The sequence below is a fragment of the Barbatula barbatula genome, assembly GCF_947034865.1.
Source record: "Barbatula barbatula genome assembly, chromosome: 1".
NCBI lineage: Eukaryota > Metazoa > Chordata > Actinopteri > Cypriniformes > Nemacheilidae > Barbatula > Barbatula barbatula.
Genome location: NC_136766.1, coordinates 5790969 through 5817352, shown reverse-complemented (window position 1 = coordinate 5817352; position 26384 = coordinate 5790969). Strand labels below are relative to the sequence as shown.

The 26384-nt window shown below is 38.7% G+C and overlaps 1 protein-coding gene across 1 annotated transcript; it reads right to left on the bottom strand.

Annotated features, from left to right (window-relative positions):
• Positions 1-8370: 8370 nt before the first annotated feature.
• crispld2 (cysteine-rich secretory protein LCCL domain containing 2) lies at positions 8371-24544 on the bottom strand. Its single transcript, XM_079466510.1, has 15 exons — positions 24396-24544; positions 21699-22033; positions 19768-19886; positions 19105-19237; positions 16198-16313; positions 15563-15663; positions 15325-15483; positions 14716-14776; positions 14558-14624; positions 14344-14474; positions 14211-14254; positions 13906-13978; positions 13755-13830; positions 11603-11733; positions 8371-10057 (listed from the first exon to the last, which is right to left on the bottom strand). Exons 2-15 carry the CDS (start codon positions 21945-21947, stop codon positions 10006-10008), a joined length of 1512 nt encoding a protein of 503 aa, XP_079322636.1. The 5' UTR covers positions 21948-22033; positions 24396-24544; the 3' UTR covers positions 8371-10005.
• Between the last annotated feature and the right edge of the window lie 1840 nt (positions 24545-26384).

The following is a 26384-nucleotide window of genomic DNA, read 5'->3' as shown; positions in this document are numbered from 1 at the left end:
TTTAAGAGACAGCTGTAAAAAATTTATGTGTTTCTCCTGTATGTGTCTCTTTCTGTGTACTTCAATCAAAGACAAACTGGATGGTTAGGCCTCCTAAAGCCCAACATATTAAAGACTACATATTGTATGTTATCACAGCAGTGGGAGTACAGTCAACATGGCTATAGCAGTAGATGCCAAGCAAGCGAGATGTTAAAAGCTGACCTGAAGTCAAGCATCCCAGAACCACGGAAACCAAAGTGGACTTGGACACTATCATGAGTCTCTGCAGGTGCCAGAAAATGAAAGGGACCAGAGCACACGGACAAAGACCGAATGGTTAACCGCTCTGACTCTCATTAAACTCTGCTGATCCGTGTCATAAACAGCTCTGCTCTGAAGATATCCTCCATTCTCCACACTAACACCCAGCTCACTTTCTAACAAATATCACTTTCTGAAAGTCAACTGCATATAATATAGTTCTCTGAACGAATGTATCATTTTGTGCATGCAGGTACCTAAATAACAATGTCATGTGATGACCAATGAAAGCCAACTTTCTGTTTGCACTGAAGAAATAATAAAGGTAATAAATAAAACAAGACTCTTCTCTCTGTTTAAAATGGCAGGGTAAGCGTGTAGCTGTTTTTGCAGCCTTGTCTGGCCCCTGTCATAACTGACAGCATCTTCTACTGTAAAATGAATTTACGACAGGAAAGCCGTTTGCTTAACTGAAGCATGCCCACAGTTATGACCCACACTAAACAGCAAAAAAACAATGTTGTTTTAACGGTCCAGTGTATAATTTATGGAGGACTTACTGACTTACTCTTCAGAGGTGTATAAAGACCTTACATAATGAAGCGTTATGTTTTTATTACCTCCGAATGAGCTATTTCTATCTATATACAGCGCGGGTACCCTTGCATTGAATTCACCATGTTGTTTCTACAGTAGCCCTAAACGGACATACTGCTCTACAGAGCGCATTTTGTAAATATGTCATCTCCTTCACCAAAGAAGCGAAAATGCGACAAGATTTTTGTTCTGTGAGATCCCCGTACTGCTTTGAAAGGGAGGCGTGGAGTAAGCCGTTAGTTGCAATTCGCAATCTCACCACTAGACGCTGCTAAAATCTCAACATTGCTCCTTTAAAGGGGTGAAATATGATTCTTGCACGTTAGTGGATGAAAAACAGGTAGCTGTAATCTGTTTTTCGTTAGCTTAGTTATATAAGCAGACAGCCAAATTGCTTCTCTTTAATTTAAGAAAACATTTTTGTTTTCATAAAGCAAACCCAAAATGGGTGGGATTGAGGAAACCGATGAGATTACTTGTATATACAGCATAAATGGAGAAGCAAAGCAAAATGTTTTTTATGATAATGTCCTGAGTTCATTATTAGTCATTAAAACCAAAATGTGAGAAATGCATGAGCTTTGATATCATAAAATAATGTTTTCATCCAAGTGAGCTGAGAGAGTGAATGGGAATGTCTTGTGAATCAGAGAGAGAAACATTTTGTGATCATGTTAGTTCAAATAGCAAGGTGGTAACAGTTTATCATCCTCATTTAATCCCTTGTCATTCCAGTCCTTTAATGCACATCCGGTCTTAACAATAGCTGAAACTTTCCGTCTTAAAGAGCTTTAATAATGATATATGTGTGATATTCTTTGTTTTCTTCCTCGCCAGTAAGTAGTCTGACATTTTATGAGATGTAACTGGCAATACGCACATCACAGCACGTACTGTAACTCCAGATTTCACACACTGTGTGCAACTATCACAGCCTACTAAGAGCGTCTCAAGCGCATTGTCAATACCGAAATTCTCGAACACATCTTTGGACATCCCATTAGACTGTGTTCCTTGAATGAATATGTCGTTTGTCCAGTTTGTCCAGAGGAACGCTATAATGATATTAACAGAGCAGTGTTATTGCCAACCCAGGGGCAGTTATGTTTGATTCGACATGGCTGGAACGTGTGTTCAGTGTCTTCTTAATGTTTTCACCAGACCATTCACAACACCGTTTATGCACTTACATGTATGCAATTGGCAGACACTTTTACCCAACGTGACTTACAGTGCATATAAAGTATCCATTTTATATGTGCAGTCAGTTTTGTACCTTTTTTGTTGGCAGACACACGTGAACACAAAATTACGATTGAGCCTTAGGTCCAGTGTATGAAATTTTGTGGAGAGGTTGCGAATTGCAACCAACGGCTCACCCCCTCCCTTTCGAAGCACAACCGTGGCCGACACGACTAAAATGTCGTCCAGTGAGCAAAGAATAAAAATCCTATCTGATTTAAATATCCCTTTATTCTAGTACATGGCCAAATCTGTAGCTTTATGCACTGCATTTCTGATACAATTGACTGATTCATCAATGTAGTGAATGTGAAGGTGAATAACCTTCCTGCAACCTCCATCTCTTCTGCACGTACACACTCTCACACCTGATGAGGCGGTTTAGAGGTGAGTCTTGGCATGATACTTTGGCTTCACTTGAGGTCTTCAGCACACCTGATTACATACAGAGCAACCCCAGAGGAAGAAATGCGCACCGGCAAAGAGGCCACAGGCGAGGAGAGTACTTTTCCACTCAGGCTGTGTCAGCTAGGTTCTTAAAAAACACTTACAAATTGCTACTAATAAGAATAAACATTAAAAATGGAGAATAAATATGGAAACGTAGTAAATACATAAAAGGCTTTCTTGTCCTAATGATACGTTTCACATCCACAGTACGTAAATATAAAAAAATGTGTATCATGCCAACACTATCTCATGACAATTCGTAACTTTTAAGGTGGCTATACACCTGGATTTATATGATCAAATGCGTAACTTGTAGTAAAATCAGCTTTTCACCCCAGTGATGTTAGGTTTAGGTGAGGCGCTTTGTTTTTGCTTTATATACATCTATGTATGATCGTCAAACTCAGAAAATAGTTACGTTTAACTGTTAGATCACCCAACAGATTTACATTTATTCCTCACACCCTCAGTGTTATCCCCACAGCTTAAATATACAACATAAATCTAGTCTATAGACAGGACTAGCTGTGAAAATGTCTGAATCTAATATCAAATCCAAAGTCCTCACAGAGAGACTTTACCAAAGGAAAACAAATGGGAAGAAGTATCACGGCGTTTGACAGACCACCAAAGCAACTTAAATTCAAGCATCTCATATAAACTAAACGTGGAAACGTGTCGTAAAAATTCCACAAAAACACATATCTGTGATTTTTGTTTGTCTTCCAAAATGAATACAAGAATACTGAAACTCTGTCCAATCTGAAGCAGTAAAAGACAAATGTCAGCACACTCTGTCCTAGAGCCAGGAAAGAGGTTTTACTGCGAGTATCCTCATCTCTCTCCAGAGAACTGATAACCGAGACTTACTGTTGTGGAAAAATAAAGCTTTCTGTGAAACACGAGTAAATCAAAATTACTTCACGAAAACAAAATTCAAAGGGGGCGAGGATGGGGAAACGTCTCAGATTCGTTCCACAACGTATGTTAGATATGGATGTTTAGTGCGAAATGCACTCTGTCCCGTGTTTCTTCTCTCCAGCTGAACATGTTGGTTAGTCCAAGAAGGCAAATTTTGGCTGGAAGTCCAGCCGTTGGCTCCTCCTTTGTGCCTGTACGTCAGCAGCCCGTTCCGTGACTCTCTGCCCATGTCAGATAGGAGGGTTTTATTCCCCAGGGAATTAGAACTATGAATCAACAAAGTTGTGGCACTTGAGCAACTTAAAGATCCAACGTCTGCAACGACCAAAACGTGTCCACGGACGTCAAAATACGCCATATATAAAGATAATTTGTGGTTCAGTGAGACCACTCCAGTTTCACCTTTTGAAGTCATTTGTTTTATCTAACCATATGCTGTTGAACAAATAAAACAATCCACCGCATACACGGTTAAAATAAGTAAATTACAGCTTGAGGGAATGGAAAACCATGTTCTGTGTGTTTGAAGCCACTGGAATAGGGAGGGAGTGATCCTACTGTAAATCGAACCACACTTCGTAATACAAATTTGTTGTGGAGTTAAACTTCGTATTAAATACATCAGTGCTGTTTCAGGTTATGAGTTTTGAAAAGGTCAAGGTCACCTTAAAGATGACTCTGGAGAGCAAGTAAGCTCGAGTCCTTCCGGTCCGGGAGAGAAACTTTTCCCAGAACCTTTACGATCAAACGAAGGGGACACTGTATTACGCATGTGCCGTGGTTTCGCAAACCGTGCAAGCTTATCAAAAATATAAGAGGGCACATTAGCTCAACTGAGTGGCATTTGTGTTGGCAAGAGGGGCCACTCTACACGGACCACGTCGCAAGTGCACAATCGGTGATGTGAGAGCATTTGACGATAATTCTTATAATATTATAAAGCCATGAGAGTATTTCCCATGAATCATTGATCAGTGATGGCGTACACTAAGCGTGAGAATTTTTTTAACTCAACACACATAAAATAATACGGCCTTAGATAGTACCATGTTTAGATACTCACTCACCACGATGTGCATTCTTTGAAGTCTGTGAGGTGACTAATACAGACATTTATAGGGATTTCAAGGCACAGCTATCATTTTTTCATTGACCATAATTCTACATACACTATAATGGGCCTTAAAAGAAACCCATATCAAAGATCTCTTACAGTCAATCCTGCAGATGCCAGAGGATCTCAAGAGCATATGGTGGCAATAAAAGGCCTGACATCTATCAAACAGCACCTAAGAACAAGCCACCAGACCATCACTAGTACAAAAACATCTCTTGCTGGTTTAACCCTTTAAAAGCAGTGTGGGTCGTGTACGCTAAACCTGTGGTTAAATGAGAAATGCAAATCTTAGGAAAATGTGTCTTTCCAAAAGTAACTGTAAACCACAAAAGATATTTGGAGTAATTCACGGTTGAGAATGACCCAAAGTGATTCAAATCGCACTTTGCGTTTGGTCTTAAGTATACAATTCTGTCATCCTCCTTTCTGGTGAACCAAGCTTCCAACCCTACCAGGTCTCCAAAGAGCATCACAAAATTCAAGAAACAGCTGGATCACTCAGATTTTAACTAGCCATGTTGTGAATATTGTGCTGATGTATCTCATTCCACATGACCTAGTTTTTACTAGAAAGAATGATTCACAAAGTTCATTTGCAATAGCACGTTCTGAACCATATCCTGACCTTTCCATCCATCCTCTCATTCTCCAGAACTCATTAATTCTCTTTAAACTTAATCTAGTGGTTTTGCAAATGTTAGATCTGGTCTTTCTCACTTTCTCACAGCCAAATCATCAATCTTGTTTTTAAATACAAACAAGCCACCAGAAAAATGAGAGAACATTTCAGAGACTGTTTTTCTGATTTTAAAATGTACTATTTAGATATGTGTTTTGGTATAATGGTAATTTTTGTTTCATACAGTGAACTACTAAGAACTCCCAAATTTAAAATACAAATATTGTTTCTGTTTGCATTTATTCCCAGAAATTCGCAGGTCAAAATAACAGAACAGATATTCTGTATTTTTCAAACCTCAAATACTGCAACGAATAAGTTCATATTGAATTTTAAGCAAAGCAACAGTAATTTTTGTACATGTATTTAGGAAAAGATGACCTTCATTTTAACCAGTTTTCATGTGTCTCGTCATGCTGTCATTGTGAGGTTTGATTTTGTTGAATTCAACAGACACTGGACTGGAATGGCCACAATAGATCTAGAAACGCTGATTTGGAATGAAAATTTGTCTCTGCGGCTATATTAAAGCAAAACCTTTTAAGTTTCCCCACAAAACCCACAAGTCTGGTCTTTGTCAATTGACATCACGGCGTGTTGCATGCTGGGGCGGCGCCGCCATCTTCAGAGGTAGTTTACTAGCGATTGTTTTGTTTTACTACGGCTCTCACCTTGCTTTTGGGTACAGTGGTGTGATTTGAATTAGAGCGGTGTAAAATATGAATAAATCGAGTCAAACGGAACAACATTGAACTGAACTCACTGGCAGAAAAGAGCCTCCACCTACAAATATGGCACGGCGTGACGTCGATTGACAAGCTCTTTAGTTTTTATGGGTTATTTTCAACTCATGGTTGGGTAACATAAGCACAAAACCAACCATTGTGTTGTAAATTAACCTACGCATTTTTAACTGTTTAGATTTTTTAAATAGGCACAGGCTTGGCCATCAAGCGGTCCTTATAGCTTCATGTATACATATGCAAGTCCTGCTATAACTTTACAACTTTTCTCTCTAGCACACATACAGTAAAATCCAGCTGGCTCTTGTTTCCTGGAGGATTTCTAACTGTCCATGAATAAGGTTTCTAACTGTCACTGCGTTCTGTGATCTTATAGTGACTAAAGCTGCAAGCAGACTTGTTCTGCTAACATACACAGAGCACTGAGTTTGGCTAGATAGTTTCCATCGTGCAACACGGCAAGCTGGTTAACAAAACACGTGAAACAAATGAAGCCCGTGAGTCATCCTGAGACATTTTCCAAGTGTCAAGACACAAAATGGATAAAATAATTGCATTTGTCTTTGGAAGTATATGGCTCTACCGTCATGGTAGATAAAAGTAGGGCACTGCAGTTAGAGTGAAAGAAAAGGGATCTGCCACATATCATTCTGTAATGAATATGGGGATATACATTTATATTTTTCACGTAGCAGACGCTTTTATTCAGATGAGAGAGCATTTAACATTTTGTCAGTGAGCTAAATTTAAGAACAGTCTACAAAGCCATGTTTACAAGTAGGACCAAAGTTAAAGCTAGGGGAAAGATGAAAACACCTTTGAATATATCTAAACAGGGAAAGATTGGGGAAAATCTGACGTTAGTGGTTAGTCATGTGTGTGTGGAACAGGTGTGTGTTTGTGTATTCAACCCCTCATTTTTTTCTGTCATCATTTACTCTCTTGTCATTTTAAACCTGTATGACTTTCATTCTCCTGCAAAACACACGAAATATGAAACAAATTAAAATGAAAAGAGGGCGAGTGCTGTAAAAAGACAACACTAATTTTAGCTTCTACACATTTTTAAGTTAAATAAAAATAGCTTTATAAGTCAATTGAACATAATTCTTTTGAACACACTTTAAAAATCAAGCTAATCAATATAATTAATACATTGAATTGACTCATAAAGCTAATTTGTTTTGACCTAAAAATTTAATAACTTAAGTTTTTAGAATTTCAGAATTGTCACCTCATCTCTTTGAACAGAATATGGAAATTGGCAGCCACTTTTATCCGGAGCGACTTACTTAGACATATATATGTTATATGTATGGCAGACATTACCAGAATATCACTTTTGTGTCTGTGTCAGCCTTCGAATACGCTCGGCTTTTGCCAAGTGAGAGATGTTCTTAATCTTTCTGTACAAAAACAACCCCAAACCAAACCAAAACCTATCCCTAAAATGAGAGAGAAATGGTAGCAATGGTGTAGAAATGCCTAACCCTGGTCAAAAATGTAAACACCCCTGTGGCTTTCAACTTGTAAGTCATTATCTGATTGGTTAATTGGAATGATGTTGACACCACGGGTCATCTTCCCTTGGCAAAGTCCTTAAACAAGATGCAAGAGGTGAAGTCATACTGGTCTAAGCTCAACCACCAGAGGATGTCAATGAATTTACGTCCCGCATATAAACTGAACAGAACAGTTACAATCACATATGAAGCTTAGACAAGTTGACCAGACCTGATCTGTATGCAATCTCTAATGGGTGCATGCCCTTTTACAGGAAGCACTTAAACACCATTCCAGAACAGCTGTTCAGTAAACACGGGTCTGTGTGCGTAAGCAGTAAGTTGTAAAAATAAAAGAGCGTCTGGTCAGTGTTTAGTTACTTTTACAGAAGACCTAAAGCGATCCTTCCTTTCCCAATCATGAATACCAAAGGACAGATTTGATGTGCAAAGACATCAGGAGACATGAGTATTGGACATAAGTTAAACAAACACTGTGGGTTTGAGCATGAATACACATCTCAGTATGTTTAGATGATCCATACTCAAAGACCGAGGATATGGTCTGGCAAGGAAACGAACAGCCGTTCCTTCTACGAACAGTTAGGTTCGGATTTGGACAGGGTTCTTTCAAGTGTATCTTTCTTCCAACAAACGACTTTCTTTCAGGTCATAACACATTGCATCATACCCCAGACCTGCTATAAACCTAAGATCTGCATAATACTATACATGTTCGCAAAAGATAAATAATGTGCATATCTGCGGTGCATGAAGAGTTGACATGAGTGTTCGGGTGGTCTATGAAAGTTTTGATATTTTTGTTGATATGGTTCCCATTTCAAGTGGTCATTTGAAATGATTGAAAAACGACATTGAAGATTTTCTTTTTATTAGGCAGTATAAAACCCCTAAATAAATATATTTATACATGAAGCGAAAGTCAGAAATCATTTTAAAATTATACATTTTTATATTCTTAATTTTCAACTTGTGCAAGAACAATTTTCTAGTTTAAAAAGGCACGGACCGTTCACATTCACACTTTTAAAACACTGACTTGAAAAAAAAAACCAGAATATTTACAAATACCATTTTCAAAAGTTACACAAACATTTCCCCAAACACAATAATACTTAAATGTAACGTTGCAACAGGACTGAGGTAACCAATTTTATTGGATTAGAAAAAAGGATAAACTGAAAGGCAAAATAAGGAATAAAAGCAGCAAGAAGGGAGGCCTACGAAAGGGTCACACCAAAGGTAACACTATGCTAAATCCTAGACTCAATTCAACTAGAAAAATGACACTATAAAGTTTTTTTTCTAGCAGACCCTTATGTCTCCAATGCTCTACTGCAGTGGTTCTCAAACTGTGTTATTTTATGAAATATAGAAATTTACCATATATCCTGTACCGCCAACCAAAATAATTGATGTTTCAGCATTGTATAACTGAATATGTTTTTGATTTCATTAAATATTTTAAGTTTAAGATTATAAGTCTTCATTTGGGGGGCCGCAAAGCAATGCACTCTACACAAAGGGGGCCTTACTAAAGGTTTGAGAACCATGCTCTACTGTTCCTGCTTTCAGCTTGAGTACCTTTCTATTACTTTGCAGAATAAAAGTGGTTTAAACAAAATATAAAATGAAACATAAATCTCTATACAGCATTTAACCAAACAGGAACATGTTACACGTTAAAAGGCATTTCATTTCAATTGGGCACATATTGTGTTACATTCATAAATATATGATTCTGTTCCACAGAATTTGCAATTGCAAAAAGGGGTTTAAAGGCATAAAATAAATAGCAAAAAATCTAGATACCGTATTAACAGTTGAGTCTAAACTTGAACCCAGTGCCTCCAGAATCTGCCGGGACTGAACATTGTTGCAATGTTTTTGCACCTTAACTATAATGTCTGAGCATTGTTGAAACTGGACAGCTCACGTGCATTATAAAGGAAAGATCTCTTTTCTTTGGATGTCTGCCTCCTTCCCGTTTCCATTACTCTGCATAGCATCTGTCTGCCCGCTGCATATTCAACAGATCCCACCTACTGCACACACCACATTCAACTACCACCGTTACGAAAAAAGAACCAAAATAACTTTAACATGAAAGCAAAGAGAAATTAAACAAATCTATTTACAGATTAAACACAGTGTAATCATGATCAATTCTTCGTATAGACGTGAGAATTTTGCATTTATTTCATTAAACATTTTGAATACGATATTATTTAAAATATAAATGGACTGAAAAGATGATTAAACCAGCCCCGCGGTTAAAATATCATCTCTACCCCACTGCATCAAAAAACATTACTCACAAACAGATACAACTTTTGGAAACGCTCTAAATAGACCAGCAGTAAGAAAGGAAAGTTTAACTGGTCCTTTGTTCTTATGTAAGCGTCTCTTGATGAGAGGTTGCGTTCCACATTGACACATTCTGCTTTTTGAGAGCCATCAGGAGTGCTTTTGTAGCAATGGACGAGAGACTCACTCTCTAACAGCGAAGACACGGAACGAACCACCTTCTGTATTGGATTTACTAAAAAAAACAGAGAAAAAACTGATTAGAAGAAAAATAAAACAAAAATTTAAGAAGAAAATGTAAAGGAAAAAAAACAATAGGGATTTGCAATGTGTCAGTGCAACTAAAAGGCCTCTCTAACAGAAATACTTCTGCAGCCAAGCATACGTAAGTTAAATAATAATGATTTATACGACTTATGTATTAACCTATTTTAATATTTGTGACCCTCGACCACAAAACCAGTTTTAAGGGTCTATTTTTGAAATTGAGATTAATACATTATCTGAAAAGTTAATAAATAGGCTTTCCATTGATGTATGGTTTGTTAGTATAGAACAAAATTGGCCGAGATACAACTATTTGAAAATCTGGAATCTAAGGGTGCAAAAAAAGAAATATTGAGTAAATCCCCTTTTATGTTGTCCATAAGAGGTGCTGTAGCAGGCCGTCACTAAGAAGAAACAGGTTTATTTTAATACTCTCTATTAGCATACCACTGTAATGCTCTCTTGTGGAGAGCAGATAAACACAAAAGCATAAACTCTAACCTTTAGATAGCAAACTTGAGTGGGTAATTCCAAAAGAGCGGGCGACAGCAAGCTACTTTCACTACTTTGCCACATCCACTCACAAAAATAAAGTTTTTATATATTTATGGTAGGAAATTTACAAAATATCTTTATGGAACATGGTCTCAACTTAATACCCTAATCATTTTTGGCATAAAAGAAAAATCGCAACTTCCAGTTTCCAGAGACTACTTATTCACTTAAACACCAAGTAATTATAATTATATTGATAAATCACAAAATATGTCAAAACTCACCAATCGACCTCAAGAATTATTTTATTCAGAGCAGTCCGGGAAACGGACATTCAAACCAACTCATTGTTTCATGTTTTGATTCCATTCAACTTGTTCCTTCCATGACTTTTAACCACTTTTTTGGCCTGGCCGTTAACTCCATTTATTCTGAATCAGACCGGCCTTCAGGTGGTGGTGTATTGGGACGTGCCGGAATAAAACTGCTTCCGTTGGCTTCAATCGTACCATAATTACCCTTGGCTGGAACCACTAAGTCAGTCACTGACAACTTTTCCATCCACTGGTAAAATAGAGCAATCCCTGTTAATACAGAAAAGTGCACACAACTAGCCACCCCCCTTTTCCCCCATCGTGTGACTAGCATGAGAAAATCTCTTTAAACCCTTTGTAAATGACTTTACTAAGATTCGCCCATTGAGCAGTCAAGGCCGGCAACTTGATAAAAGCCAGGGGAAGATGTTTTTTAATTCAAGCGTTAGATTTCATTAAACTGGAGCGAATTTCGTCTATATAAGCAGTTTGCACGCAGCATTGAAGTGCTGGTCTAGAGTAAGCAAAGAGTCCCTGTGTGGTCCACCATCAATGAGAAACCACACCATGACTCTTCAACCGCTGACGTGCCACGGATAGATTTGACCCTACGAGAGTTCAATCATGGAGATTTTCTAATATGCGTTATTGAAGGAAAGCTAAGGAAGGAAGAGCAAAGGTGAATCGAGATACAGGACGTGTACCTCTCAGATTGGATGCCGTTCTTCATGGTCCCAGTGTAACTTTTCCTCTTATCCAGAGCCAGGACATCTACATAGCCCCCACTAGCTTTGATCACTCCGGCGTGGATAGCTGCTCGACAGATACTGGAACCCTGGACACGTGGAAACAAAAAAGGTATTCTTTAGTCGACATGCTTTCCCTTTTAGTTCTCAGAAAGGGGCATTCATGTGCACTTCTATTACATTGGCCTACATCCGACTGACCTTCATGCTAAAGGTTTCACACGGTCATGCATCATCAAAATGCACAGATACATAGATTGGATGCAAAACAAACCCAACCACACATTTACAAAAAGTGATGAATGTTCCTTTGAAGAGACGTATTGAGTGGTTACTCAGTAACAATCAGAGATACTCAAAAGTAGAGATGCATTGATATATCGGCCAATAATCGGTATTGGTCGATAAAAGCACATTTTCACATCATTAGTTATAGGCCAAAAGTTTAAATACAGCCCATGATCACGGCGGATATACTGTATTGTATATGCAACGAATTGTGCTCTTTATATAGAAAATGTTAAGAAACATTACCAGTTTGATGTCCAACATTAATAGTCATTACATGAATTACTAACATTCAGAAAGATACGTAAGATTCATTTAATCTTTAGAATTGGTATCAGCAGATATCCCTCTGAATAACACAATGTAACAAATGATATGTAATGTGAAAAATCACATGAGTTTCATCTGACTATTGGAAATTGTGAAAATTTTTCCAGTTTTTGTTTATTTGCCATATACGGATATATCGTAATGATATAGGCTTAAGATTTACTAAGCGAAATATACACTTAACATTGATGCTACATGATAAGTATTACCACAATGATTAGCACCACAGAATTGTAAGCTGAAACTACAATTTGTTACACTGTGTAATCTGTATCGGTGGAGAATTTTTTTATCGCTGCATCTCTATTTAAAAGTCAAGGTTTGTTTGAATCCCAAACTTAGACACAACGTCTTAGCAAGCACCACTGATATGTAAACAGTCTAAAGCAGCCCAGACAAATGACATCACTTCTTAGTCTGCATTACACACAAGAGAAAACCACAGCTCAAGAGCTCCAGAAAAGGCAAGTTGGCCTGAATTCTTTCTTCAGACGACCTTAGCATTCATGACCATGACATAGGCACACATGCAGTTTCTATTGCTGAAAAGTGCTATGTTTTTTGGTTCTCTAAGTCTCCCTCCATTTTGAACTGAAGTATTACCCCGGGTGCCCCCTGCGGTCCTTCACCTGGACCAACAGTAATGAAACCCCACAGCTCATTGCACACGCCTGGATGCCGCTCATCCAGTTCCATAAGTGAACTTTTAAACAAAGGCTACCATTATAAAATACTAAATATAAAGCACAGAATATTGAGAGTTAATTAGCGCTCTGATCTGAAGCCAGCTGTGCGGGTACTCAGTCGAAACAAGAAAAGAGGACCGAAAGGCAACATGTTCATCTGAATTCAGAATACTCGGCCCATTCTGCAACCGCACACCTCAAGACATAACCACCTTCTCAGGGTTTATTTGGTGACAATAATCAACTGACTGTACATGAATCGTATGTGAACCAATACGAATCAAGAACTATGTGAGTATCTGAAGTAAAGTTCATCTCTCTAAGCTGTTCCCTAAACAGTTAAGTAGTCTCTGAGGCAAACCCCTGACCTCAAGTATGCATGAGGCAATGCAATTGAACTCTTCAGGTCCACGTACACATCTGCTGTTCTGCGGTCAGTTTACACACTAGGAGAAAAATTAGTGGCGGCAATGTCCATCTCCTCTACAACTTGCACAGACAAATCTCGTGGTTGACCCTTACCGCAAGTGCAACATGCTCACTTAAGCACTCGCAAGTGCTTGACTGCTATGGTCTGTTCTCCCTCATTTCCTATCTCTCAGCTCTTGAACTTGCTCACAGTGACTCAAATTCAGCAGGTCTTTCTCACCATCCCATTATAGCTAAGCAGGGTGGTGCTTGGACACTATCAGTATGGGAGACCTTATCGTGCCCAGGGGTGTTCAACACTGAGTCTGGTGGTCCATCATCTTCAAACTTAAAACACACATTGATCAGCCAATAAGAGTATATAGAATTATGCTCACGTCAGCGTAGATGTTTGTGCCGACCACTGGAGCCCAGTATGAAGGTTCATTTATGCAGTTCGCAGGACAGAAAACTCTAAAGAGAGGCAGAATTTTGTTAGTATGACGACTTGACTGAAGAAATTATGTATTTAAAGTGATTGGTTTGTACCTTGGACAAGAGGAGGAGGACATCTTGAAGGAACAAGTCTCAGCCACTGTCGAGTAGCAATCTATGGATTGCTCTAAAGAGGGAAAATAAAAGATTGGTCAGCTTCAAAAGAGACTCAGTTTCACTGTAAAAGTGAAGAAAGACTTTCAAAATGATGCTGAATAAATACTTAAAATGAAGAAGACATTATTTAAGAGTTTACGATTTAAAGGGTTTATGTGCGAAAACAGATAACTCCATTTTCAAAAAGTTTTTTATAAAGTTATCGTGTTTTATTGTGTTAGTCCGCTGTATTTTTCACTTACCTTCCACTTTTGACACCATGAATGCATTTCCAGGTTTATATTTACTAAAAAAGCACACAGATAAGAGTGAACAACTGAAATATTAGACATACTATAGACCTATAAGACAACCGAATCACAATATTCAGCTCACCTCAGGGACTCAATGCCATTTTTGTTTGCTTTTACGAAGAATGGCATGTTATCTTTTCTTGTGGTGTCCACGAGGCCTCCATTATTATCAATTACACCATGATGAATAGCAGCACGACAAATACTTGATTGCTAGAAAGAAAACATGTGCGATTTAAAAATATATTTACATAATAAGGTTGTGAAAGTCTGTTAGGTCTCAGTGACATACGTACTACATCATAGTAAAGTGTACCCCACACTTTTCCTCTTCTGTCCATGCAGTTGGCCGGACAGTTGTACCTATAAAAGAAAAAACACTTATCAAGGTAAAAATATTGAAGGCATGTCTTCAAATCTTGGAAAGAAAACAACAAATTCCATTATTTCTGACCTGTTACAGTTTGCTCCTCTACATTTGTCCCTCATTTTCGTCTCACACTTTATATTTTGGGCTGCAAACGGTAACAAGAAGTATTCCTTTTTTTAATACACAGCATGAAAATTGTTGCTTTATTATATTTAAAAAATAAATAATAAACAAGCATTCACTCGGAAAATAAATTATAAGAAAATATAGGATTTGCAAAAAGGTGTTCTTGGAGCTCAATATATTTATATCAACATATTTAGGAAATGTTTAGATGTATTTATTTAGATTTACCAATAATTGAAATTATATATAAACTTTTACAAATTTTTATATTTGATATTTTTCTTAAACACAATATGCATGTATGGTATGTGTATGTGTATGTGTTTATAAATATAACATTATTATGCACAGTACACAGACACAAATATTATGCAAACACAAACTTTTAATCTGGATGCGATTAATCGCGATTAATCGGTTGACAGCCCTAAAACACACATACTGTTCTGACATAATGTATATTTGATTTATTTGTTACCCATTCTGCATGGAAACTGATATCTAACAGACACTTATTTTAAACATAGTAGGAAAAATTGTGATCTGAATTGAAAGGTTGTCACTCACCTAGATAGGTGGTGCTTGTAGACTTGAGTGAGAAGGTTTTGGGGTTTACAGGTCTCTTAGGTTTGGACTGTATTTTAATTTGAGGAGTCTGAGGCTGTACTGGCTCCTGGGGCTTCTCCACCTCATTCATATCTTGAGTCTCCTGACGTTCAGAGTCTCCTAAACATAAAACAAAACTTATGAATTAAACATAGACTTTTATTAATTGTGTTGTTAAATGATCTTTATCAATCCCCACCCTTATAACAGAGATTGTTCCTGCAGACTCCTCCATAACTTGGTGGGCATTGAGAGCAAGGTCGGCCATGTTGGTATGGGGCTTCCCCGATCCAGTTTCCCCTAGAAGAGGGAACGGGTTCAATGTAACTTTAGAAATTAAGGCAAAGCTTCAAAAAACTCTTCGGCCCCATAACTCAAATGCTCTTTACACACTTTCAAGACTGATTTAAGTAAACAATCCCTGATTGCCAAATTAAATTATTAGCCGGGAAAAGGACAGCAAATTATGTCCGTGTTTTCTTTTTCTAAATTGTTCGTTTACTTGTTCTTGTAAAACGAAACTTCAGAGCCTCAGTGTTTGGGGATACCGGCTTCAATTTCAAAATGTTTAGTTCCATAGCATCTGGTTTTAAAGGGATAGTTCACCCAAAATTAAATTTTTTAAAGTGTCAGACTTTATCCACCCTCATGTCAAACCTATATGACTTTGAAGAACACCACGGGACGCCATTGACTTCCATTGTATTGGCACAAAACCACAGACACATTTCTCAAAATATCGTCATATACACGTTGAATGAGGCTGAATAAATGATGACAGAATTTGTTTGTGAACTGTACAAAATAGTCAACACAAAGAGTTCATGATCTTACTTGGGTGAATAGTTGCAAACAAGATAGATGGAATTCTCCCAGGTCTCCCCCCATACGTTCATACTTCGACACGTGTGTACAGCGCAGCCCACGCGATTGGTTGTGGCCCAGACCAGCTGAAAACAAAAATTATTCATTATAATTATTAATGATGTGCATCACTAATATCATTGCACCCACCCAACAAAACAAACTACTATTTCTTTCGTGTATGTATAAACGCTGCAAATCTCATGGCTGTAGTTGAAAGACTAAAGCTGCGTCTGAATTCGAGAACAGTTCACTTGTTAACTCGTTCACTATTCCCTATATAGAGAATGCTAAATAGTCCACTATATGGGGAAGAAGTAAATGAAAATGAGTGAAAGATTTCGGACGCTGACGTAATATATCCTGCGTCTGACAGTACTGTTGTGGACATCCGTCTTAACGCTTATATTACACCTGTGTGGCTTTACGGATTGTTTTATAAAATGGTAAGGTTCATTTTTACATTTATTGTCACGTTTATTGTAAGCTTTTCGTTTTTAATAAAGAGAACAAAACAAATGTTTTTTTGAATCTGTTTATTTGTTTAATCTGTTTATTCTCAAAAAGTAGAAAATAACCATTAACAAGAACAAACACAAGCGTATAAATGTACATTCGTGGCATTAAAGGTTCATCTCCTCCAGTTGATTCTAATCAGATTTGCATTGTATCATGGGAAATAAGAGTGAGCGAGACATCGGATGCACACTGAGGGCCCTATTTTCACGATGTAAGTGCATGGTTAAAAGCGCATGACGCAGATCCACTTTTGCTAGTTTAACGGTTGCCTTGCGCCGCATTACGCCGGGTGTACGATAGGGCCCTCAAAATCAGAATGCATTTCAGGTAAAAGTAGTGAACAAATGTAGGGAATGAGTTGTTTGAATACACTACAAAATAGCAGATACCCGATATAGTGCACTATAAAGGAGATTATTAATCCCCACTGACTGCCCTTTGAGGAGGAAGTGTTGCCCAACAGGAAGTGATCTTCACGCTGGGGCAGCAGCGGTAGATTGATGGGAGCACTGGGGCAGTAAATAAAGACTGTTCACTTTCATTCTGCCCCTTAGGGCGGAAGGAGAAGCACCTCAAGTGTGACCGGGGTAGTTTCCTGAAAAACGTGTGCGTTTCATCCACTCTTATCCACACAAACAAAGTAATGCCTGGTCTCAGTCGTGGTCAAAACCCTCCTGCACAATAGGGTTCACCGAGTGCGACCGTCTGCGCGGGCCAAACCGTTTGACTGCTAAATGAAAAGGAAATGCTTATTCAGGCCATTTTTATACATACAGTTAAACTGCACAGTGGGTTTGCATCCAGTCCCATAGAGCGCGGGCAGAGCCTCTATTTCCCTTCTGCGCTCAAATACTCTCTCAGGAATGTGCTTCCTGTGCCAAGGCAAAAGGCCACAGGCGGTGTCGGCCACGGGACGGTGATTCAGCAAAGTAACCCGCTTCGATATATCTTCCTCTACGGTCAAACCAGACACAACACTAGGGTTAAAATTCAAGTTGATCCCTGAGGGATCGTTTGGTACTGCAGGGAGAATTATAGCCATCCGGACTGGTTTCCCACATGATGCACGTGAGAGACCCTGGAGAAATTACCAGGGAGTGTTGGTGACCCTGCAACTTTGAGTTCTGTGTGTTCAAAGTAATTTGGGTCAAACAGGAAAATGATCCAGGACTCTGGGAACGGTTCCCGAAGACTGTGACCTGCTTTCAGAAGGCCAGGGAGCGGGCCCAACGTGTGTTTTTACAAACTCATCTGAGCGATAAAACGTAGGGAGGACGAGAGGCCAGTGCTCAGCTTTTCTCTATATCTGTTAAACTTTTTTCTCCTATCCTTGTTTGTCTTCTGTTATTGTTTCTCTTTAGCTGGTTGGTCTCCCTTTCTTACGCTGTTCTTTATGCATCTGTTAGATATAGCACGTCTAGTTTGTTTTCATAGTTTCCACATTACTAGAAAAATGGGCAAAAGAAGCCACTAAAACAGTGTTGAACAAAATGGCATGCAGATATTTATGATAATCTACAGTGGCCCACAAAAGTATTTGGACCCTTTAAGTATCTGAATAATGAATTTATAAATGTATTTCATTGCATTAGATAACAAAATACCAAACCAAAAGGTCCCTTTAAAGGTACAGTGTATGACATTTAGCAGCATCTAGAGGTGAATTTGCGGATTGCAAAAAAATGCTCGCTCCCCTCTCACGTTCGAGGCACTACGGCAGCTGACAAAGGAATAAGATGTCGTCACATTTTCGCTTCTTTGCCGACGGAGATAACCTATTTACATACGTAACACCGTGGGCTCTGTAGAGAAGTTTATCCATTTAGGGCTACTGTAGAACCAACATGGCGAATTCCATGCAAGGTGACCCACGGTGTATGTAGATAGAAATAGCTCATTTTATGTAATAAAAACAACGCTTCATTATGAAACTTCTTATGTATATTTTATGGCCCAAAAATGACACATTGGACCTTTAAATAAATGATGCTGTGGACACTCTTCACTATATGAGAAATCTTTGTTACTATTGTTTTTGAAAAGTGTGCTTTTTAAGAGCTCCTAAAGTGGTCAAATGCGTTCTAGGGCCCTGTGTATAATACACGTTTACATTGCTCTGGCTGAGCCCGCATGCAGTGCTAATGAACATCAGTGGTCGGGTCTGCATTCCACATGCTACATTTTAAGGGCGCTTTTTAAGCTTCTTGTTAAACACGGCTGGTACAGTGAGCTGACATGTGCATACCTTTGCACGCAATGTCATGAACAAAGTCAAGAATGGCGCATAATAAAGCATGATTTACTCCAACAGGGATAATTGTTCATAAACTGTCTGTACAACTTGTCTCTCTCACCCACCTGGGTGTAATGGGTGCACATGGGTCCAGAGCAGCGCTCGGGGCAATGGGGGTTGCACTCTTGTGGGTAAGGGTATGTGTAGTCCTTCACTTCATCATACCAGGCCTGCACATGGTAAGCAGGTGAGCGGTACCTATGAGACACAGAATCGTACGATTTTGAGTATTGAACTATGCGAACATAGAGAGGAAAGAACAGTGTTTAGTAGATTATATATGCATTAACATTTTGCCATATGTTTCCACACATTTCATTGTTTTTAAGATACATCATTTAGCAAAATGTCTGTAGTGTAGCATTAAGTGTCCTCACAAAAATGTACATTCTCAATACATTAAAATATTGCGCTAAAGCTGCATTACACAACTTTTGCCTCTCTGTTTAAAAACAATTTAAGAAACAAGTTACTTTGCGTACTTGTCTTTATGTGTGCTGAAGTTCAAATGGACATTTGACATGTTTGTTAATTGTTATTATAAATTCAGCATCGTGAATTGGGGTAGGGTGCCAGTTTACTTGCCCAAAAATGAGATATAGAAGCTTTTTATTAGTGTTTCAAAACTGAAAAACCCAATTCAAAATGTTGGTTTTCCATAGGTTTTCAAAGACTTTGGGTAACCTCTGTGTTTGTGTGGAAAATGTGTGTGTGCACTCAAAGTGTACCTTCCCCAGTGTACTGCCAGATTCTGCCCAATGGACATGAGAAGATCTTTGGGCCCATGTTCCCATTGGCACTGTTCCGCCCAATAAGTTGCTGACTTCTCCAGTTCATCATCCCATACCTGGTCATACAAGCAAAGAACATAAATATCACAATCAGACCGACAAACCGCTGCCTCACACACCAGGTTCAACATTTTCAAACATTTGCGTTGATACTTTAACAAAACCTGGAAATGCTGATTGTAAATTCCAGAGCAGTTCCTTAAGCCGTCCTCTTGCTCTCTGTGTTCACTATGGTAGCTACTGGGATTGAGGCCCAATACAACTAAAACATTGGCTTCAGGCACGCACCTCAGAGCTTGGCTGGCATCCATTGTAAATCCCCGGCAATCAGGGTTAAATGAAACAAATTTCCCCACCTTACGGGAGGGAGAAGTCCATTCACACACTCATTCTAGTTTTCACCTCCATGGAGCTCTCAGTAAATTTCCAACTGCATGATGGGTACAAGCGCTTACACATACTACAACCTTGCTAAATTTCTCAAACCTTTACTTGTTCATTGACGCTTGGCAAAGACTTCAGAAATTCTTTGCTTGTCTCCAAACCTCCAAAGGCACCAACTCAACAACATTAACCAGACTGCTCTATGTATCTTTCCTATATGTATCTTTCCCTTTCTCTGTGCATCTTAGAAATTGCAACGTGACATAATAACAGACTAAACCGGAGACTTTTTTAACCTTAAAGGTCTAGTGTATGACATTTAACGGCATCTAGCGGTGGGATTGTGAATTTCAACTAACGGATCACCCCTGCCTTTCAAACCACTACGGTGGCTGACACAGGACTAAGATATCGTCACGTTTTCACTTATTGGCCGAAGGAGATAATGTATTTACAAAACACGCTCTGTAGAGCAGTTTGTCTGTTTAGGGCTACTGTAGAAACAACATGGCGAATTCCATGTAAGGTGACCCGCGGTGTATGTACATAGAAATAGCTCATTCTAAGGTAATAAAAACGTAACGCTTCATTATATAAGGTCTTTATACACCTCTGTAGACATTGTTATGTATATTTGATTGCATTTCTGTCAATAGATCCTCCCCAAAAATGACAAACCGCACCTTTAAAAGCAGCTTGACTATCCAGGACATTTTTCTCAAATACGTCTATATAAACAGTAATGTCACTAATCTCTGTTCTCTACCTGTGTCAGCAGGCATCTAAGTGTTAGTATAATTGTCTCCACGTTTAAACAGGCATCTTACCACGCTGGCTGCACGACTGTCCTCCCTCCCTCTCACCCCCAATGACTTCATCATTTCCAAACACGACTACACTTGTAAAATAAACACATTTCTTTCCATAAAAGCAGTAAGTGCTGGCAATTACACCACCTTAAGATATTAATTGCATCAAAAAAGATGACCGCAGCTAACACAAAATGCAATTTGTATAAATTAGTGTCATTAACTTTGCAGATTAAAGCTCAGGTTTTGTGTGAGGTCGAAGCATTTCTTTTTCTGCAGGCTAAACCCATAAATAAACACCTCTGTTCAACCAGATTTAGTAAGACTTCTAGTTACATTAGCAGCTATTTTAAAGGGATATTTTACCCCAAAACTGATATTCTTTCACCGTTTTATCACCCGCACATCATTCCAAACTCGTATGACTGTATCTTTCTTCTGCAGAACAAGAATGTTGGTAGGCAAACAACATTGGCCCCATTGACGTCCTGTCTATGGATACCAAAACCACAGAGACATTTCTCAAAATATCTTCTTTTGTGATCCACAAAACAGTTTTTGAATGACATTTAGGCGAGTCCTTGTATTGGGTATATGTCTATTTGTTCAATGCCATATCGTACACAACATCGTAAAGTTTTTAAAGGCGCAAAGAGAGTCAAAAAGTGTTCTTACCATGTACTCCATGTTTGATGCAGTGGGGTATACTGCACCCCTCAGCTTATTGTGTAGCTGCAAAATCTCCTCACGATCTGACCAGGGGATGGCTCTGCGGGTGCGTGAATGTGCATCTGCATTTGTGCCGTTGGACTCATCCTGGTAACGTTGCATTAGTCGCCTCAGCTCCGGGGAGTCGGGCAGGAAGAGGGAAGTTGCCAACCTGGCACTCAGGAATAGCAACGCAAGGGGAACGAGTTTATGCATGACAACAGCGGTGTGGACGGGTTCAGAGACGGACTACAGTGGACAGCCTTGTGTGAGCGTGTCTTCAGGCCTCTGGTCTGAAAAATCTGGAAGGAAATATGGTTTCCATGAACATAAGTGTTGGAAGAGTTGCATTAGCAAACGCCAGATAGTAAACACATCATTGTGTTGTGACAGAGATAAATACTGTAGTGCTTTGAAAAGACATTTCGTTTGTTGTCGCAATTTTGATTTTCCATATTCCAAAAATAGCTCAACACAAACATAATGGGGAAAAGTGTAAATGAGAATAGTTTGGATCTTTTTTGTGTTCCTGAAGTCTAAGCATTGTGCTAGCAACGGAAATGTCAGGGGTTCGAACCCAGGGAAAACATATATAGTATGGACTGAATGCACTGTAAATCACTTTGGATAAAAGCATCTGGAAAATGCAAAAATGTAATACAGTAGCTTCTTTATTAAAGGGACAGTTCACCCAAAAAGTAAAATTCTGTCATAAATGACTCACTCTCTTGTCCAGACCTGTATACATTTCTTTGTTCTGATGAACGCAGAGACAGATATTTGGACACATGCTTGTAATAGTAGAAAAAATGACAATGGTAGTCAAAAGTGTCCCAGAACTGTTTCCTTTCCAACATTCTCCAAAATATCTTCTTTTGTGATCAACAAAATATCTCTCTCTGTGTTCATCAGAACAAAGAAATGAATACAAATTTGGAATAACTCGAAGATGAGTAAATGAAGACAGACTTTTCATATTTTAAACTGATGCTTGTCCCTTTTGGGGCAAATCACACACAGGTGTTCTCAAACCCAAAATCAAGAAGACAAAAGTGTATTTGCATTGTACAATTTACAAATGCATGCATACATTTTTACATTAAAGTAATAAGGTTAATATACAAGAAAATATACATGTGTAATTTCTTACAGTGCTCTAGATCATAATGTTTGTCACCAAAGACTCATTGAAAATAATACAAATATTTAGTTTAGCCTTCCACATATACAACTCAACAACACGATCAAAGCTTTGAACCTGATCTGATCTTCTCTAATAAGATGTCATAGTTGGCTTTTGTTTTCGATCCACACAGTGAACTTGATTCAAACTTGTTTACCAATGTACTTTTCTGTGGTAACGGCGGGATAAAAATAATTCATTGGTAACATGCAGAGAGGGGGCTGGAGATGCAGACTTGGGATAGGTCACCAAAAAATGACAATGCCGTCACCATTTATTCACCCTCTTGTCGCTTCAAACCTGTATGACTTTCTTTCTCAGAACACAAAAGAAAGTTGATCACCAGCGCTGGCACACATTCACTTGTGTGGACACAAAACCAATGCGAGTAAATGGGTCCTGGTTCACAACATCCTTCAAAATATCTTATTTTGTGTCATACAGGTGTGAAATGAAAATAGGGTGAATAAATGATTATAGAAGTTTCATTTTGGGGTGAACTATCACTTTAAAACAATCGAGTCCTGAGCCAACTCGGCTAAAGACCCTCTGCGAAGGAAATACTAGCAAAATAATTTACTGTTGCTGTCCAAGTATCTGTTTAGAGCCTACAGATAATGTGGCAATGTCTCAAACATAATAAGAATAATCATAATATAAGGACATATAAGGACCTACAACACATGAAGTCTCTCTCTCTCTCTCTCTCTCTCTCTCTCTCTCTCTCTCTCTCTCTCTCTCTCTCTCTCTCTCTCTCTCTCTCTCTCTCTCTCTCTCTCTCTCTCTCTCTCTCTCTCTCTCTCTCTCTCTCTCTCTCTCTCTCTCTCTCTCTCTCTCTCGAGCTTTGACATTAAGCCTGAGTAAACAAATGCATTGCTTTAGTTCTAGCTGCCTTACGCCTCGTTCCTTCTTTCTGCTCCACATCCAGTAACATTTCATCCCTCTCCCGAATTGAATACTGTCATGCCAGGTAAAGCAGCCAGGAAAATGCCAGCCGGGCACCTGGTCTACATAAGCATGAGTCAAAATATTACCAATAGATCATCATGGGAGTTAAAAGGCAATGTTCTGCACACCTTATCTTTTCCTGTGCAACACGCTGAAAGAAAAACAGCTAATACTGGGTTTATATGACAGCTTGGCAGGCATGTTGCGTCTCGCACATATCATTTGTTCCTCAGAAACTTCTGTCCAAACCCATCTCATACTGTGCATGCATTGCCACTTCATACACCCTCATTTTATAAACACAGAACATCATATTGCACGTTTACATTAATGCATTAGGCACAGGCTCTTATCCAAAACGACGTGACGTGCTATCAGCATGTCTACTCACTGCTATCAATGGACTATAGAGCAAGTTAAAAAACAACAGATGTATACAACTTTAATTCATCTTAATGCAAATGCATTCAACTATACATGTAGATTAGGAATGGTAAGTCACTTTTTAATACAGAGACTGGAACACAGTTTACCTAGATAGAGATGTCTTCTTCCACAGGCAGGCTACTCCAGAGGTTACAGGAGCTCAGCTGGAATAGTTTCCTTCAAAGTCAAACAAGTGCGAATATTTGTGGCTGTTTGGCAGCGCTCCCGGACGAGATGTGGAGACTGGGTTCGGACTGAGTCTGTGGAGTCAGCTCAGCTCCTTTTATAGAGGAGGAGACCTGTGAAGAGGAGGAGGACGGATGGAGGTTACGATCTTGGCACGCGCGCGCTGACGAACGATGTCATAATGAAAACGCAAAGGACGTAAATCATGGCAATTAAACCACACCTCCGGCTTCACAACACGGTAAATGATGCTTGCTGATGACTTATATAGTTATGCAACTTGTATTTTGAGAATTCAATGAACGAATTGACATTTATTTACGTTTAATGTAGTTTTATCTGACACTTTGAAGGGACAGTTCACCCCAAAATGAAAATTCTGCCATCGGATAGCCTACTCACCCTCGGGTGGTTTCAAACCTGTTCAAATAGACCTGTTCTGTTTAACACAAAGAAAGATATTTGTAAGAATGTCAGTTCTCTAACATCATCCACGGCCACAGTAGGAACAAAATATTGCTTCATTTTTGTTTTGTTTTGTTGAACACAAAGTGGGATATTAGGAAGAATTTAGGAAAGCAAACAGTCGACTACCGTTTACATTGTCATGGATGTCACAGAATTGAAACTATCTGAATATCTTTCTCTGTGTTCATCAGAACAACTTAAAAGTCCTTGACCTTTACACAGGTATGACATGACATGATGCTGAATAAACATGATGACAGAATATTTGGGTGAACTATCACTTTAATCGTTGTCTGCTTTAAAAGTGACTATTATAGCCTATTGTTAATCATATTTCATTTAAAATAAGTTTTAAATGTCTTGAAACTATTCCACGAGGCCAAAACATACATCTGTGACCGCATTCGTATTACTACGCACTCAGCAGCCACTTTATTGGGCTTTATGCAATTGTTTCTGAAGGACTAGCGGAAGAATAATAATCAATATAAAATTTTTGCTGCTGTGTCTATTTTATGAAACCTCTGTAGTTATGTGGAACAACCGTTTTATTAAAGCAATTCCCTGTAAAGGCATGGTTTTATTCGAGGAAAGGTTTATTAACAAGATTTTTGGGAGATGCAATGACTATCTGTGGTAATCATGGTAATTTCAACTCAAAACTGATGGTTATTACCTTACTCACATCAACCCTGTGAGATTCATGATGATTTCCACCCTGTTACAAAAAATCGATTGAAAGGCCTTGACTTAAAGCAATAAAATCTGGGCCCTTTCTGCAAAACAATCCTCAATTTTCGTACACATTGACTGCAGTTTCCAAGTTTAACCATTCAACCCCACTTACATCCAATCGAATCATTCTTAATTTGCAGTAAACCAACCTTTAGTCCCAATCTAGTAACCCCTACAAAGTGGTAGTTTAACCCAGGCTAAATCTGCAGCCCTCTTTACCATTCAGTCATAAAATTTAGACCACATTCAACTCAAGATTTCTCTCTATTTGCTCCCCTTTGGTTTACCGCAACCATTTCCCAAAAGTGTCAATAAAGGACACAAGCAGATTAATTTTAGAATGATGGCACTTTGAAATGGCCTTGTTGTAGAGTTCAACAAGTAGATGTGACCATCAGCAAAGAAATCTGGTGTGTTTGAAAAGGCTGAGCAAGGCGGATTTTTTGATGCGCGCCCACCACTAAATATTTCACATCTTCAGTGCAGACAATATAGGGTTTAGATACTTTACACAAGGGTGTGCAATTTTGGTTCATAGGAACCAGAATAGGATTAGTAACTGTCTGGCGACTCTAAATCCAAAGCATGAAGTGCTTACTGGACAGATTAGGAAGTCTTATTTAGCTGTTATCGTTTTAATCTCGGATTTTAGCAAACCATGTCTTCTACACATTAAAAAACTCATGGCCGTATTATAGCAATGTGCT